This window comes from Thalassophryne amazonica, chromosome 3 (assembly GCF_902500255.1).
Source record: "Thalassophryne amazonica chromosome 3, fThaAma1.1, whole genome shotgun sequence".
NCBI lineage: Eukaryota > Metazoa > Chordata > Actinopteri > Batrachoidiformes > Batrachoididae > Thalassophryne > Thalassophryne amazonica.
This window is the reverse complement of record NC_047105.1, coordinates 56653965-56671307: the sequence shown is the minus strand read 5'-3', so window position 1 is coordinate 56671307 and position 17343 is coordinate 56653965. Positions and strand designations below refer to the sequence as shown.

Sequence of the window (17343 nt, the reverse complement as noted above, 5' to 3'; positions counted from 1 at the left end):
ATTTAGTAACACACTACTAGATTGATGATGCAGGGATCATGTTTGTGGTTGACCTCATCAGGAATGAACTCACTTTTCCACCCAGCATAGTAACATAATGCCTGAGATGAAAGTCATCACAACATTGCGATACCTGGCAACGGGAAAAATGTAAATGCTATAACATTCAGACCATTATTAATAGCAAGCTAAGTGATGTCAGCAGCCATAGCCGAAATGGTAGCCTACAACACTCACCTGTTTCAGAAGAACTTCCCTTGTGTGCTACAATCTCTGTTTTTGCTTTAGATTGCATCATGTACCAGCAATTGTCACGCTCCTTGCTTGTGAGCAATTACTAGCATGGAGAGTAAACATAACAAGCTAATCAATATAATAGTCACCATATGAATGAGGTACGTTCTAACATTTTGAAGCTGTTTAACTGTTTATTTAATTTTTTTTTTATCACCATGGCATTAAATTATTTTCATGATTACACATTTCTTAATACAGTTCAGGTTATATGATCGGTTGATTTTACTGTCCATTCATAACTAGGAGCACAGAGTGCTTTTTTTTTTTTATTGTCTTTTCCTTTTTGTGACAGTCAATCACAGCTCTTAGAACACTGTATGATAACTAGCAACTGGGTCAACCCCGCCTCTTCACAAATAAAAGTTTCTGTCCCCTCCTTACTCGGACTTGCTCTCACATTTCTTGGTTCACTCAAAGGCTAAGATTCCTTTCTAGGAATCTTTAGGATAACTTGGGAACTCTCTGAGAGGACGCTGAGAATGTTTGTGAATATGGGCCCAGGTTTTTATGAACAAATCAAGATCTACAGTATATATATATATATATATATATATATATATATATATATAAAAAAAAATCTCTTTTTGTGTTTTCAGTACCCACATTGGTGTCAGAAAACTAGAGGGGTGTTGTTCATTGAAGTATATTGTTTGCTATCAGCTACACTTCAGTGTACCCCCCCACCCCCAATCAAAGTATAAATAATATAAAACTCATTCATAGACAATTTGAAATACTAACACAATTGTGATCCTATATCTGCAGCCACATGAAAATCTAATGACGTCTTCCTTTATTCAAGGCATACCTATAAAATTGTACATGAAATACATCTCTTTTGTGTGTGTGAGAGATTTTCCTCAAAACATTACCTCCTTGGTGGAAGTAATGTAGTACTGTTTTGTGATTTGTTTTGGCAGGCTCTGTATGTTATGATGAAGGAGAGTCAGAGGTTGAAAGTCAGAGTTCCAGTATGGATATGAGTAACCCCATCTTCCAGCTGTATGAAGCTGTGCGGGGTGCTAGAAGCCACCAGGGCCAGCTCCTCTCTGAACCTTTCATGCAGCTGCCTTCTCGCAGGGAGTATCCTGACTATTATCAGCAAATCAAACAGCCTATTGCTCTGCAGCACATAAGGTAAGACACGCTTATTGTATAACTCAGTATCAGATGCAACTTGATGTCTTTGGAGTAAATGCCACATTGAGTAGCATATTTATTCCTGAATTTGATGATGTGTAATGGCAACTTAGAATGGCACAAAATACAGAGGTCAAAGGTTCCAAGGAAGGTTATAGAATTGACGGAATTTTTGATTTTAGTCACAGGATTTATTGGTTTCAGTAATAATTTCACCTACTGTTGCTGCTTGAGGACGTATTTACAAGAACAGATATTTAACAAGGTGCACTTTCACAGTTTTTTGACTTGTTTTTAGTTATATTTACTGCCAATTAACTGTTTATCAGCAAATGACATTACAAATTAAATTACATTTTCTTTTTTCTTCTTCTTCTTTCCTAGGACAAAGATGAAAAATGTAGAGTATGAGAGTGTGGAGCAGATGGAGGCTGACCTCAGTCTGATGTTTGAGAATGCAAAGCGCTACAATATGCCTAACTCCAGCATATACAAACGGGCCTTTAAGCTTCAACAGATCTTGCAGGTAATTTTTATTTACTTAATTGTTTGTTCAAATGCAAAAGAAAAACAAAATAGTCCATAGCTAAGTCCAGACAAAGCTGCAAAACAATAATAGTATGACAACTTAGATGAATACACTTATTATAATTGTCTTACAAGGAATCTCCATTTTCTTGGTCCATATAGCTGAAAAAGAGAGAGTTTCTGAGAAGGGATGACGAAGATGGGGACAGCATCCTGTCCTCTGATGCAGGGAGTGCCAAAAGGAAAAGGTGTGATTCCTTTCAAACTTAATTTCTGTTGCATTAAATAGAAACAGGTTAAATGAAGGATTAGCAGGTTGTGTAAGAACATAATAAAATGCATCATCTCTGAAATCTTATAGTTTGTAGTGTTTGCATTTCTTCCGGTGTTGCCATGAAGGTGTCTTTATATGGGAACTTTATTTCTTTCTTAGCCACAAGAAAAACATCAAAAAGAACAGAATGAAAGTCCTTTATGCTGTAGTGACTGAAGCTCGGGACGTCACCACCGGTCGACGTCTCTGTGATCTGTTTATGGTCAAGCCCTCCAAAAAGGACTACCCCGACTACTATAATGTTATACTCGACCCAATGGACCTAAAAACCATTGAGCACAACATCCGCACTGAACGCTATGCGACAGAGGAATCCCTGGTGGAAGATATGAAGTTGATGTTTCGAAACGCCCGGCATTACAATGAGGAGGGATCTCAGGTGGGCAGTGTAATTTAAAATACACAAGTCTTTCTTTAAGTACAAATATGTGTTGGGTGTAACTCTACCTTTCTGATGGATTACTTTTTGTTGCAATAGGTGTACAATGATGCAGACATTCTGGAGAAGATACTGAAAGATAAACGCAAGGAGTTAGGCCCTCTGTCTGAAGAAGATGATGTGGGATCCCCTAAGCTGAAACTAAGTAGGATTTCTCTATTTATCTACCAAATGTTTAAAGCAACCAGATGTTTTTGTGTTTCAGCATTAAAAAAAAAACCTTTCAGCTTTCACATATATTCCAAAATAGCACATTTTCCATTGACCCTGTGGTTATCCACCCAGTATACTGCGGCCTGTTATTTAATGACAGTAATAATTGTTTTGTAATAACATGTTTGAGTGCCTTGCATGGCAGCACCCTGACATTGATGTGTGAGTGTCTGTTAATGGATAAAGGCCCCTTCACACATAGTGCGAATATGTGCAACCTCAGGGCGACACCCATCGGCGTAGCTGTTATATGTGCACCATGAAACATTGCGCCAGTGGGCAGGCATGCTGGTGTGATGGTTTGTGCACGCAGGAACACAGTACCACCAGCTGCACGATGTGGCATTGTGCAGCTGGGATGTCCAGAATGACAGATCTCCACGGCCGCTTGTGTCATAGCCACAACTCCAATCAGTTCAGCACACACACACACACACACACACCAAAGTCACACTCATGGGGCACTTAGACAAATTTCACTCTGAGTATGACAGTGATTGTCTGCAGTCTGTTGTCATGCCAAGAGTGCGAATAGCCACACATTTTCTATGTGCCATACGAGCGGTGTTTGATGTTTGTGCGTGCCAGCTGGAATTTGGTCAGCACCTGCGGCAAGAGGGTTCAATGGGCTTGCACAGCACACACTCAGCCACTGGTGTGCGCAAATAGTTGTAGCAACAGGTGTACGAAGCATCAGAAGCAGCTACAAAATTACACAGTTTGCATACGATTCCTGCTTCATGCGCACTTAATGCGCAGTTTGACCAAATTCACACGATGTGTGAAGGGGCCCTAAATGTGAGACATAATTGTAAAGCATTTTGAGCTTCTGATGCAGATGGAAAAAGTGTTGTATAGATGCAGTCCATTTACCATGTTAAGTTTGCATGCTGTATTGTGATTCTTAAGTTACATAATTGATTCTTCACTTGGTTCATATTTTTAGAAGCAGGTTCTGATTTTTGAAAGCAAAAATATTTTTTCTGATTTTATTTAATTATTTATTTTAGGAAAGACTGGTGTTTCACCAAAGAAGTCCAAATATGTCACGCCTCTTCAGCAGAAGTTAAATGAGCTATACGAGGCTGTACGGAACTTCACTGACCGTCGAGGTCGACGTCTAAGTACAATCTTCCTTCGTCTGCCTTCTCGCAGTGAATTGCCTGACTACTATGCTACCATCAAGCGGCCCATTGACATGGAGCGCCTGCGAAGTCATATGGCAGCTGGCCGTTACCAGGATGTTGAAGCCCTGGTGGAAGACTTTGTTCTTATGTTCAACAATGCCTGTGTATACAACGAGCCAGAGTCTCTGATCTATCGGGATGCCCTCGTACTGCACAGGGTGCTGCTGGAGACCCGCAAACAGCAGGAGGGAGGTGAGGACTGTGGGCCTCCAGATGTGGGCGCTTTGGTACGAGAGCTGATCAGGAACCTGTTTGTATCGGTGCTTGGCCACCAGGATGAAGAGGGACGATGTTACAGTGATTCATTGGCTGAGATTCCTGCTTTGGATCCAACCTTCCCTGAGAAGCCACCACTTAATTTTGATATCATCAGGGTAAACATAGAACATGCACGCTACAGGAGATTGGATGTTTTCCAGGAACACATGTTTGAAGTGTTGGAGAAGGCCAGGAGGCTTCACAGGTATACACACATTTTTGTGTTTAGTCTCAGCCTACACTGGGTATAAGTACATTGTTGATAATGTTCAAATTGCTCAAAAATAAGCATACTAGTGGAATAACTGCCAATAAATACTAAAGAGAAAGATGGACCTGTCTTACATTATAATCTCTCATGAGAGGAGAAATTCAGTCATTCACTGTATCTCATCAATAACGCCCAGTATGTACCTACATGAGTAGTGTTGCACCTTAGCTAAGATTCCCTTAACAATTGTGCATTTTGTGATTAAAGCATAGAATTTGGTACACATGTAGCCAAAAGTATTCCAAATAAAACTGGATATTGATCCATCATGAATTTTCAGTATGTCACCCATGGCAGCCATTTGTCGAAAGGAAAATTGAAAAATGCTCCAATCATTGAAAAATATGCCACATTATTTGTCTGATCATAAAGGTTCCAAAACGGTATATTTTGGACTAGCCATGAATGCATGTTATGGATTTAAGGAGTAAAAACAGCAAAAAAGGATAACAAAGGTCAATTTCAGTTTGTACAGGAGTCAAAAGTTAAAGTTGCTCTAATTTTGGTTAAAAAATGCAAATTATTTGTTGAACTAATAGGGTTTTAAAAGGCAATAGTTTGCACCATCTGTCATGTTTAGCTATCATGTTAGTCGATGTTTCAGCGTTTCCCATAATGCCCCTGGCGGCTGCCTGCACTTCCAAGAATGCACCGCGGTGCCAGCAGAGTTCCGCTGTCTCACAGCTCCTGTAAACAGTGACAAAGCGAGGATGTGGATGGCGTTAATTTAGCAAGTTCACGGGTGATTATGATGATTATACGCTCTCCCAAGTTAAGAGGGTTATCTGGAGGTGGTGTAGCACTTGTGATGGACTTCTGCTGTGCTCCGGTGTTGTCTTATGCATACTACTTATACATAATCCTTCACGAGATGTGTTTACACTGCGAGTGCTTCAGTTGTCAGTCTCACAGTGTAACAGTTTTGCACCTAAAACTATAATTCTGTGTAATCCTCTTTAATTCACTGCACACTTTAGCAATGTTTAATGTCATGTACTATTGCAGAACTGATTCAGAGATATTCGAGGATGCAGTGGAGCTTCAACAGTTTTTCATTAAGATCAGGGATGAGCTGTGCAAGAATGGAGAGATTTTGCTGTCGTCTGCACTCAACTACACATTTAAACACCTGCATAGCGATGTAGAGCAGGAAAAGAGGGAGAAAATCCCTCGGGAGATGGAAGAGGACAAACAAAAGAAGGAGGAAGAGGAGAACAAAGGTGTGTGTATGTAACTTTTGATTGCATTAATATGGTTAGAATGTGATTGGTTATTGAAAAAGCAATCTGGTTTTCTCACCCAAAGATTATGAAAAAGGAGGTGACCTCCCTGGAGGGGCATGGCCGTCTGAGTCAGAACGTGTGTACAGTCAGGACTGCAGTTTTGAAAACAGAACCTACCATGTAGGGGACTATGTCTATGTGCAGCCAACAGAATCAAACCTAAAGCCACACATTGTTTGCATTGAACGTCTATGGCAGGACGAAGGAGGTAACTAACTCATCATTTTGATTCATATAAATCAGTCAGATATGTGAACAAAGATATGTACAAATATGAAAACCAGCAACTGTTGTCAATTGCTTAAACGCAATCATCGAATGAAGGGTAAAATGTATGAATAAATTTAAGCTAACATTGAAAATGGGTAAGGAGAACACAAAAATGGCTTTCTTCAGTAGAGGGAACAGTCTCTTAAAATGCTGTCACAACCTTTTTAAGGTAGAATTTGTAGTTTGTCGATTTAAAATTCAAGCCTCTTTTGCTTTATATTCAAAGAACAGGTGTTCCTTCTACAACATATTTTCAAAGTACAATGCAATTGCAACATTTACATCACATTTACACTAATGACATCTTTAGAAGAATATTGTACTTTTGGCTGAATTAGTAATGAATTTTTTAAACTGTTTTGCATGTTTTTATGGGAAGGTGAGAAGTGGCTGTATGGCTGCTGGTTCTACAGGCCCAGTGAAACCTTCCATGTAGCTACACGGAAGTTTCTGGAAAAAGAGGTCTTCAAGGGTGATTACTATAATAAAGTGCCCATCAGTAAAGTCCTGGGTAAATGTGTGGTCATGTATGTGAAGGTAAGTCAATCCGTGTCAACCTTGGAAATTAAATTAATGGACATTTATTTCTATTATCTCCGGTTTTCTGATTGTATTTAATATTTCCATTGTTAAATTATAACAGCATTAATGTATGATTTCTGATATATTGAAATGAAAATATAATGAAAAACATAATTTACACCAGTTTAACTTAATATTCCTGATTCCTTTATGAAGCAGTGATGCAAGAGGTTTATTTAGAAAAAAATGTTGGTTTATTTAGAAAAAAATGTGTTGGATTTTGTGCAAATGATACACAGTGGTGAAGAAAAAGCAAACACAACACAAAAATTACAGAGTTTAAAATAAGTGTCTTTAGTGAAATCAAATATCTCTTAATTTTCTTTTTTTTTTTTTTCATGGTTCCTATAGGATTATTTCAAACTTCAGCCTGAGGGCTACATACCCGAGGATGTCTATGTCTGTGAATCTCGCTACACTGCCAGAAACAAGTCTTTCAAGAAGATTAAGATATGGGCTATGCCCCCAAGCTCTTCAAAATTTGTCCCTCGGGAGGCGCCACTGCCTGTTGTACGTGTTGCCTCCATGTTTGCCAAGCCTGACCAGGAGAAGCAGCTAGCTGTTTCATATGCTGACAGTTTTGTGGACAAGGTGAGGTGGCAGAGTTGTTTTTGCATTTTTGAACATGATTATGTACTATGTCATCTGCCAGGTCAGAAGGCATCACTGCTGTAAATTTTTCTTTGCTCAGGCTTTGCACATTCTTTCACATACATTTTTCCCCATGAATGTCAAAATGTCATTGTGAGTGCATGAGTTGTGTATTTAGTACGCTAAGTCCACAACAATTCTTGTGTTAATATTGGTCATTTTATATAGATTTGTTAGTTCAAAAAGATTTGTACTCATCTTGTCATACGTTTTGTCATAATGGCTCCAGTTCTTTTTTTTTTTTCCACACTTGAACATGACTTGGCCTCCTCACGCTGCCCTTCCTCGTTTATGCCATGACTCAACCCTTTTATTTCCTGTTAATTACATAATTTTTTAATGTTAATTTTACTGTCATAATGCATTTATAAATTATGTTCTTGCTATCATATACACATTATTATTATTATTATTATTATTATAATATCCTAACAGCTCTTCATGCCTCCAGAGGGCTTACAGTGTGGTGGATTAATTTTTTGTGTTAGAAGAATGAGCACCGTCAGTTAGCTCCTTCAAATCGTCGTCTATCGGCAAAACAAACTCCGCCATGTTTAGCTCAACGCCACTCCGGTAGTGCGATCATGTGCGGTGATCGGGGCGTGCAATAGCACATCTCATATAGTACCGTATAGTAAAATTGCACGCTAAAAAGAACTATTGCACAGACAATGAAACACAATGGCAAATGGTATGAATAATCCATGTCACGTGACATGCAAGCCACCAGTCAAGTGACAAGGATCCACTCAGCCGTTATATAAAATATTTTATTTACCTTTTATTCATTTGCACTTTAATATAAAGTTGTCATTCGTAATCACACAGGCATTGAGTCCAAAAATTAGATCTTGATTAGCAGCAATAGGTCCAGGTTGGGTATTTATAAAATAATAATGAATCTGAATTTAAGTCTTGCTTATTAACTTAGCCATATTATCATCTAAAGGATTAGTTTAAAGTTGATTATGACTAAAAGGAAAACACATATGTAGGCTTAAGCTGTGGTTATTGGGGAAGTCAGTTGGTGGCCTGATTGGCCCGTTCTATTTTCATGTAACGATGAAACCAGAAATCAAACATAGTCTCTTTCTGATCCCACAACTTGCTGTGGGTATTGGGGAAATCAGTTAGTGGCCTGATTGGCCTGTAATTGGCTCATTCTACTTCCACGTAGCGATGGAGCCAGAAATCTAATATGACCTCTTTTGCCAGGCTTTGTTTTAAGGTAGGCAAGAACCACTTTTCAATACATAAACACATTAGTAAAAAGGAGCTTCAGCTGTATAAACAAGATGTAAGAGTATCATATGGAATGGTAAATCATTTATATTTACTCACTCACTCATCTTCAACTGCTTATCCGGGATTGGGTCATGGGGGCAGCAGCTCTAGCGGAGGACCCCAAACTTCCCTTTCTCGGGCCACATTGGCCACCTCTGACTGGGGGAATCCCGAGGCGTTCCCAGGCCAGGGTGGAGATATAATCTCTCCACCTAGTTCTGGGTCTTCCTTGGGGTCTCCTCCCAGATGGACGTGCCTGGAACACCTCCCCATGGAGGCGCCAGGGGACATCCTTACCAGATGCCTGAACCACCTCAGCTGGCTCCTTTCAACATGAAGGAGCAGCGGCTCTACTCCGAGCTCCCCACGGTTGGCCGAGCTTCTCACTTTATCTCTAAGGGAGATACCAGCCACCCTCCTAAGGAAGCCCATTTCGGCCACTTGTACCTGCGATCCAGTTCTTTCGATCATGACCCAACCCTCATGACCATAGGTGAGAGTAGGAAGGAAGATTGACCAGTAGATTGCCTTTTGGCTCAGCTTCCTTTTAGTCACAACAGTACGGCAGAGCGAATGGAATATCGCCCTTGCTCCCCCTATTCTCCGGCCAATCTCACGCTCCATTGGCCCCTCACTCGTGAACAAGACCCCGAGATACTTGAACTCCTTCACTTGGGGCAAGACCGCATTCCCTACCATCCATCGGTTTCCTGCTGAGAACCATGGCCTCAGATTTAGAGGTGCTGATCCTCATCCCAGCCGTTTCACACTCGGCTGCGAACCAATCCAGTGAGTGTTGGAGGTCACCTGCTGATGAAGCCAACAGGACCACATCATTTGCAAAAAAGCAGTGATGAGACCCTGAGCACACCAAACTGGAAAGTCTCCTCCCCTGACTATGCCTCGAAATCCCGTCCATGAATATCACAAACATGATGACAAAGCGCAGCATTGTCAGAGGCCAACCTCCACCAGAAACGAATCCGACTTACTGCTGAACACCCAAACACAGCTCTTGCTTTGTGAGTACAGAGATTGGATGGCCCTGATAAGGGACCCCCTCACTCCATGCTCTCGCAGCACCTCCCACAGTATCTCCCGGGGTACCCGATCATACACCTTCTCCAAGTCCACAAAACACATGTAGACTGGTTGGACATACTCCCAGGGCCCATCCAGGATCCTTGTGAGAGTGAAGAGCTGGTTGGTTGTTCCACGACCAGGACGGAACCCGCATTGTTCCTCTTCAATCAAAAGGTTCGACTATCAGCCAAAACCTCTGTTCCAGCACCCTGGAGTAGACTTTACCAGGGAAGGCTGAGTAGTGTGATACTCCTGCAATTGGCACACACTCTCTGGTCTCCCTTTTTAAATATGGGGACCACCACCCTTGTCTACCGCTCCTTAGACATTGTCCCAGACCTCACTGCGTTGAGGACTGTCTTTTTGACTACCTCAGTGACTTCCACCAGGGAAATTGATTAAAATCCTCCATCAGCTTCCAGCTCTGCCCCTACTATAGAGGGCGCTCTGGTCTGATGCAGGAGTTCCTCAGTGTTCCTTCCAGCGGCGGATTGCATCCTCAGTTGAGGTCAACAGAGTCCCATCCTTACTGTAAATGGCTTGGATGGTTCCCCGTTTTCTCCTTCTGAGGTGCCTCACAGTCTGCCAGAAGCACCTTGGTGCTGACCGAAAGTCAGCTTGCTTATATTTAAGCAAGTTGTTATTTTAAATATGTCATATGCAAGACAATATGACTTCTTAATGCTGTGAAGAACACAAAAAGTAGATTAATGATTCTGTTGTCTGTGGGAGTTAGTAGCCAATGTGTTCTGTGTGCTGAGCACTGTACTGTAGGTCCAGGAGCTGTGTGTGCTTCTCTGGGTAGAACTGGAGTTGCGTCAGGAAGGGGATCTGTCATAAAATTGACCAAATCCCAATGCAGACCTGTATTGTATCCGCTGTGGCGTCCCTGCACAAATGGGGGTAGCCAAAAGACTAACAATTTGTATGGCAGTTGGTGCTTCTCTGTTTTGGTTTTGCTTTTTCTTTGAACTGTTTAGAATCTTCTGTGCACCAGTTAATTTGGCATTTATGGAAACTAGGCCATTTAAAAGAACTACACATAAACTGAGGAGGTCAGACTTGAGTATTTAGCTACTTCTGGTTTAAACCCACCAAACTTGCAGAAACAGCACATTTTTAGCAGAAAAATACTCAACAGGCTTATTGTGATAGGTGATTTTAGTGAAGTAGTTAAGATTATAATGATTGTAATTATTTTTGTCATTATCATTGTCAGCTGTGTGTTTATATGCTTGTTCATTTAGGAGAGAGAGGATGTCCCGATGGAAATGAGTGGAGCTGAGCCTGGTTGTCAGTACTACGAGCAGTTACGCTACAACAACATGTGGATAAAAATAGGAGATTGTGTTTACATCCAGTCACATGGTCTTTCGAAACCTCGGGTTGCCAGGTTGGTAAATGTATTCCTTGGGGAGTACTGTAGCTTGAGATGGCTTTTTATGGAAATGGATTAAGATGTGGCATCTGTCCTATGTAGTTAACAAGTTAATGTTTTGGGCAACATGTCTCTCCTACTGTGGGCTATAGGATAGAGAAGTTATGGGTGCAGGGTGGAACTACTTTCTTCTTCGGACCCATCTTCATTCATCCTGAGGAAACACAGCACGAGCCAACAAAAATGTTCTACAAGAGAGAGGTGTTTCTGAGCAATCTGGAGGACACTTTGCCCATGACCTGTGTTTTGGGTATGGCTTTCATGTTTACTCGAGCACGCTTGTGTCCACACGTTCAATCCATCATTTCATGAAGAACGAAACATACATTTGGTCTAAATAAATACATAAATGTATAAATAAATCAGTGTATTCATACATTATTATATGTATTTATATATTTATGCTTTAACACTTTTATTTATACTTTTGTGCTTGTATTTAGATATTTTGTGTAGTGTATTTATACATTTATCCTTTTATTTTGTCTTAATGTTTGGTCTTCCAAAAGATATGTAAATCAATAAATTCATAAATCTATAAGGTGGGTGGCATGTATCCCGCACCCCCCACTTGGACAGAATAAACAATTAACATAAAGGGGCAAGCAAGCATTTTTCTGTTGAAAACAAAATTGATGTGGAAAAAATTTTGTCATTAATAAATGACAATATGCATTCTTTTTTCAGTTCTACAAGTTAGTGAGACAAGCGTATTTGTGGCCACTGTGCTTCCCTGAGTACCATAAAAATTGTAAAGACTGCACTGCATACATACACACACCATAACAACTGGTGTTGTTATGGTGTCTTGAAGTATGCTGATGCCTTGACTCCATCTATGTAATGCACCTAATTGTCCATATTCTGTTTTTTACAGCTGCAGTTTTAACATGAGGTCACTGCATCAGTCAATCAACATTTATTTGTATAGCCCTTTACTGCAACCAAAAGGTGACCAAAGTGCTTTACATTAAAATCAGGAAACAAAATTCACAGGAATAAAAACAAAATAGTGAAATCAAAAAAGACACAGAAAGCAAAAATGTAACAGCATTACAAAATATTAAAAGCTATTTTGAATAAATAATTTGTGCTTTGATTTTAAAATGTGTTAGGTTTATTAATAGTGCGTTAAAACCCACATAATGTGTGACTGTAACAGAGGTTATTGTTTATCACCAGTATGTGTCATATTTGCCATTTCTGACTTTTCCCCAGGCAAGTGTATGGTCTCCTCTTTTAAGGACTACCTGTCATGCAGACCGACTGAGGTTCTTGAAGAGAATGTGCTATTGTGTGAGAGCCGGTACATTGAGACTGAAAAGCAGATGAAAAAGTTCAAGGGTTTGAAACGCTTCTCATACTCTTCCAAAGTGATTGAGGATGAGATCTACTACTTCAGGTTAGTCTGTTTAGCAAAGTGGATATTCATTTTCTAAGTTAATTCTTGCCCAAACTGAAATCCTTTTGTCTGGTCCTTGTGATATTTAGGAAATTGTTTGTACCACAGAAGGAGGCATCTCCCATTTTGGATAAGAAGATAGATGAGCTTGAGGCTAAACTGGCAGATATCGAGGATGCGGATGATGATATGGATGATTTGGATGATGATGATGATGCACCAGTAACACCTTCTATGCCACAGTTGCAAACACCACTGACAAGCGATTTGGACATCATGCCATACACTCCTTCTCAGGTGCCCATACACCTCACAATGCTTCAGCCTGCTGTATGCATTATGAGAACTCTAGACCTTGCATTGAGAATATTGAAAACTTGCACATAATGTTGACATGTTGATGGACAATCCAACTTGGTGCAACAGTCCTCTGAATATGCCTGTGTTAGTTACTTATCATTGGTCCTAAAAAAGTGAACATTCTATAACTTTTAATATTCTGTTTATCTTTGATGCTGGACAGTCATCTTTGAGCCTGATCTCAGATAATGCAGCTACTCCACACTGTCAGTTTCATCCTATTAAATGAACAGAGGCAAACAGTTGTGACTGGTGCCTAAAAACATTCTAAAATTCTGCTCACCTCTGATCCTTATAATTAATCTTTGATCCTGAACTTTGATCAGAAATAAAGATCATGACCTGAGTTCAGCAGTCAGTATCTCCTTTCTTGTATATTCAGACTTCACCAAAGAGGTTGTGTTTTTGCTGCCATTTGTCTGTACTGGCTTTAATCCAGCTTGATTCCAGAACTAAACTGCAATCTTGGTTATAGGATCAAAGGGCTCAGAAATCATAGATCAGTGTCAGGATCAAAGGAATCAATGATCAAATGCCAGATTCACCACATGATCTAGACCAGTACTAAAATTTAGGCACTCTTTCTTGATCCAAGGCCTACCTAAGTAGTATTCTTTTGAAATCTGTTCATGGAACTGTAAGATAGCAACACTCAGAAATAAATGGCTGGCTCCGTCCTAGATCAGGATAAAAGGAATCATGATCAAACATCAAGTGTCAAAGGCAGGATCTGCCCTTTGATCTACATCAGCATTTAATCAGCACTTTATTGGCCCAAGGTTTACCTCACCAATATTTTTCACTGAAATTAATTAGTCTTTTTGAGATATCCTACTGACAAAGTGAGACAAAAAGTGTCTTTGGAGGTAGCATTTGTGAAGGATATTGTTGATTAACATGAGTCTTTCATTTTTCATACAGTCCACTCCCAAGATAAAAGGCTTATCAAAGAAGGAAGGAGCCAAGAGGAAGATGAACATGAGTGGTTATATTCTGTTCAGCAGTGAAATGCGAGCAGTTATCAAGGCTCGGCACCCAGATTACTCCTTTGGGGAGTTAAGTCGACTGGTAGGCACAGAGTGGAGGAACCTAGAGACGACCAAAAAAGCAGAGTATGAAGGTAAGAAGTGGTATGTAGGTGCAATACATTATTTGGTGTGCTCATAAATCAATAAATGATTGTCTTCCAGCCTATGAAGTTTCTGGTAGGGGAATTTAAATCTGTAAGTCCATTAGAATGTTCTTGTATCTGTGATGTGTTGTAAATGACCGGTGCTAATCATGTACTGCTCATACAGCCTCTTCAGGACATGTGTCTTAATCTCATTAGGTATTAGCAGTTATTATGGTAGACAGACTGAAGAGTTTGCATTTAAGATTTTCAGAGTGACTTTTTTTATGACGCGCGCAGTACTGAGCAAAAGGATTAGACATTGATGTTATTATTGTTACAAATGAGGTGGAGTTTTTTGTTTTGTTTTTTTGACACGCGATGACAGTGGAGGTGGGGCAGCTCTAAACAAGGAATGCTGACCACTTGTAGTTGTTGGACAATATTTCTCATACCCCATAGTCCTCGGTCTGTCTGATAACTTCATATCTGCTCTGGGGAGACGGATGCCGTGATGCATACTGTTCTTTGCTGAAAACGCTACACAGACAAAACACAGTTTTGATATGACACATACCGTGTCAGATAGACAACGCGAGCAGTCACTTCATATACAGTGAGGAAAATAAGTATTTGAACACCCTGTGATTTTTCAAGTTCTCCCACTTAGAAATCATGGAGGGGTCTGAAATTTTTATCTTAGGTGTATGTCCACTGTGAGAGACATGATCTAAAAAAAAAAAAAAAAAAATCCAAAAATCACAATGTATGGGTTTTTTAATAATTTATTTGTATGTTACTGCTGCAAATAAGTATTTGAACACCTGTGAAAATCAATGTTAATATTTGGTACAGTAGCCTTTGTTTGCAGTTACAGAGGTCAGACGTTTCCTGTAGTTCTTGACCAAGTTTTCACACACTGCAGCAGGGATTTTGGTCCACTCCTTCATACAGAGCTTCTCCAAATCTTTCAGGTTTGGAGTTTCAGCTCCCTCCAAAGATTTTCTATTGAGTTCAGGTCTGGAGACTGGCCAGGCCACTCCAGGACCTTGAAATGCTTCTTACGGAGCCCCTACTTAGTTGCCCTGGCTGTGTGTTTGGGGTCTTTGTCGTGCTGGAAGACCCAGTCATGACCCATCTTCAGTGCTCTTACTGAGGGAAGGAGGTTGTTTGCCAAAATCTCGCAATACATGACCCCATCCATCCTCCCTTCAGTACGGTGCAGTCATCCTGTCCCCTTTGCAGAAGAGCACCCCCAGAGTATGATGCTTCCACCCCCATGCTCCACGGTTGGGATGGTTTTCTTGAGGTTGTTCTCATCCTCTGAACATGGTAAATGAAGTTGATTCCAAAAAGCTCTATTCTGGTCTCATCTGACCACACGACCTTCCCCCATGCCTCCTCTGGATCATCCAGATGGTCACTGGTGATCTTCAAACGGGCCTGGACATTTGCTGGCTTGAGCAGGGGAACCTTGCTGCCCTGCAGGATTTTAAACCATGAGAGCATCTTGTGTTACTAATGTAATTTTTGTGACTGTGGTCCCAGCTCTCTTCAGGTCATTGACCAGGTCCTCCTGTGTAGTTCTGAGCTTTCTCAGAATCATCCTTACCCCACAAAGTGAGATCTTGCATGGAATCCCAGACCGAGGGAGATTGACAGTCATCTTGTGTTTCTTCTACTTTCGAATAAATAATCATAACAGTTATTATCTTCTACCAAGCTGCTTGCCTGTTGTCTTGTAGTCCATCCCAGCCTTGTGCAGGTCTACAGTTTCGTCCCTGGTGTCCTTAGACAGCTCTTTGGTCTTGGCTATGGTGGAGAGATTGGAGTGTGATTGAGTGTGTAAACAGGTGTCTTTTACACAGGTAACAAGTTCAAACAGGTGCAATTAATACAGGTAAAGAGTGCAGAATAAGAGGGCTTCTTAAAGAAAAATTAACAGGTCTGTGTGAGCCAGAATTCTTGCTGGTTGGTAGGTGTTCAAATACGTATTTGCAGCAGTAACATACAAAGAAATTATTTAAAAAAAATCATACATTGGCCAAGTGGTTAATGCGCTTGGTTTCAGTTCGGAAGGTTCTGGGTTCAAATCCCACCCCTGCCACATTTCTCCATGTAATGTGGAGTTGCGTCAGGAAGGGCATCCGGCGTAAAACCTGTGCCAAATCAACATGCAGATCCACCTTGGATTTGCTGTGGCGACCCCGAGTGCAAACAAGGGAGCAGCCGAAGGGACTTTTTATACATTGTGATTTCCGGATGTTTTTTTTTTAGATTATGTCTCTCACAGTGGACATGCACCTAAGATGAAAATTTCAGACCCCTCCATGATTTCTAAGTGGGAGAACTTGCAAAATCGCAGGGTGTTCAAATACTTATTTTCCTCACTGTAAATGCCAAATCTAACATTTTTTAACCAATCACATAGCTCTACTGATCCATGCACAGGGCGAAGGCCCGCCCACCTGGGTGCGGGTCAAGTGCAGGCTTAAGACATGTGAGGGCAGTTTCCAAGCTGTAGTAGCAACTCTCTGTTCAGTGAAGGCATCATTTTTAATACGACATGAATATGAAATCCGTTTCCTGTCAGCCTTTGAGTCTTCTGAGTTCGGTCACCACATTAAATTACCGGGAGGCGGGAAAATCCACAAACATATGTAAATATATGTATGTGTATACTCCTTATATTGTAACGCACCCATCAACGCATCATTTATCATTGTTGTGATAAATCAGTGTAATGGCTCAGTACTTGACAGCATTAAACTGAACTACTGCCTAGAAAAAAGACAGTTTATTGCTGTCAAGTACTTAGTCATTACATTGATTTATCACAACAATGATAAATGATGCGTTGATGGGTGCATTAGAATATAAGGAGTAAATGCACAAACTGATGAGAAAAATAAATGCTGCTTGGTTAGGGGTGGGTATTGGGAACCGGTTCTTTTCGGGTATCGTTAAGAAATGATTTGATCCACCGACATCAGTAGCCTTTTTGCTTAACGATTCCCTTATCTGCAGAGCGGCTGTTGTTTTTGGGGGTGTTTGTCGGGAAAATGATAATTTCTCTACGTTGATTACAGACCCTGCAGCGGGTCTGTAATCGACCGTTTCTGCTACACGGTACTACTTCGAAGCTTGAAGCAGTGCTCCTACCCATTGCTTCTTTGATTCTTTGCTCGAATGCTTTTTCGAAGCAGCAGCTT

General features: G+C 40.6%; 1 protein-coding gene across 7 annotated transcripts in view; it reads left to right on the top strand.

Moving 5' to 3' along the window:
* The window catches only part of pbrm1l (polybromo 1, like), a 45968-nt gene that overhangs the window by 12609 nt on the left and 16016 nt on the right, over positions 1 to 17343 (top strand). For all 7 annotated transcript variants that reach the window (XM_034166383.1, XM_034166387.1, XM_034166385.1 and 4 more), the window contains exons 11-25: positions 1218 to 1434; positions 1822 to 1963; positions 2128 to 2213; positions 2399 to 2678; positions 2778 to 2883; positions 3962 to 4601; positions 5673 to 5887; positions 5973 to 6158; positions 6600 to 6757; positions 7154 to 7393; positions 11068 to 11213; positions 11351 to 11508; positions 12477 to 12660; positions 12750 to 12957; positions 13942 to 14140. In XM_034166383.1, coding sequence (XP_034022274.1) covers positions 1218 to 1434; positions 1822 to 1963; positions 2128 to 2213; positions 2399 to 2678; positions 2778 to 2883; positions 3962 to 4601; positions 5673 to 5887; positions 5973 to 6158; positions 6600 to 6757; positions 7154 to 7393; positions 11068 to 11213; positions 11351 to 11508; positions 12477 to 12660; positions 12750 to 12957; positions 13942 to 14140 — 3165 coding nt within the window. The remainder of the gene's footprint in view (positions 1 to 1217; positions 1435 to 1821; positions 1964 to 2127; positions 2214 to 2398; positions 2679 to 2777; positions 2884 to 3961; positions 4602 to 5672; positions 5888 to 5972; positions 6159 to 6599; positions 6758 to 7153; positions 7394 to 11067; positions 11214 to 11350; positions 11509 to 12476; positions 12661 to 12749; positions 12958 to 13941; positions 14141 to 17343) is intronic.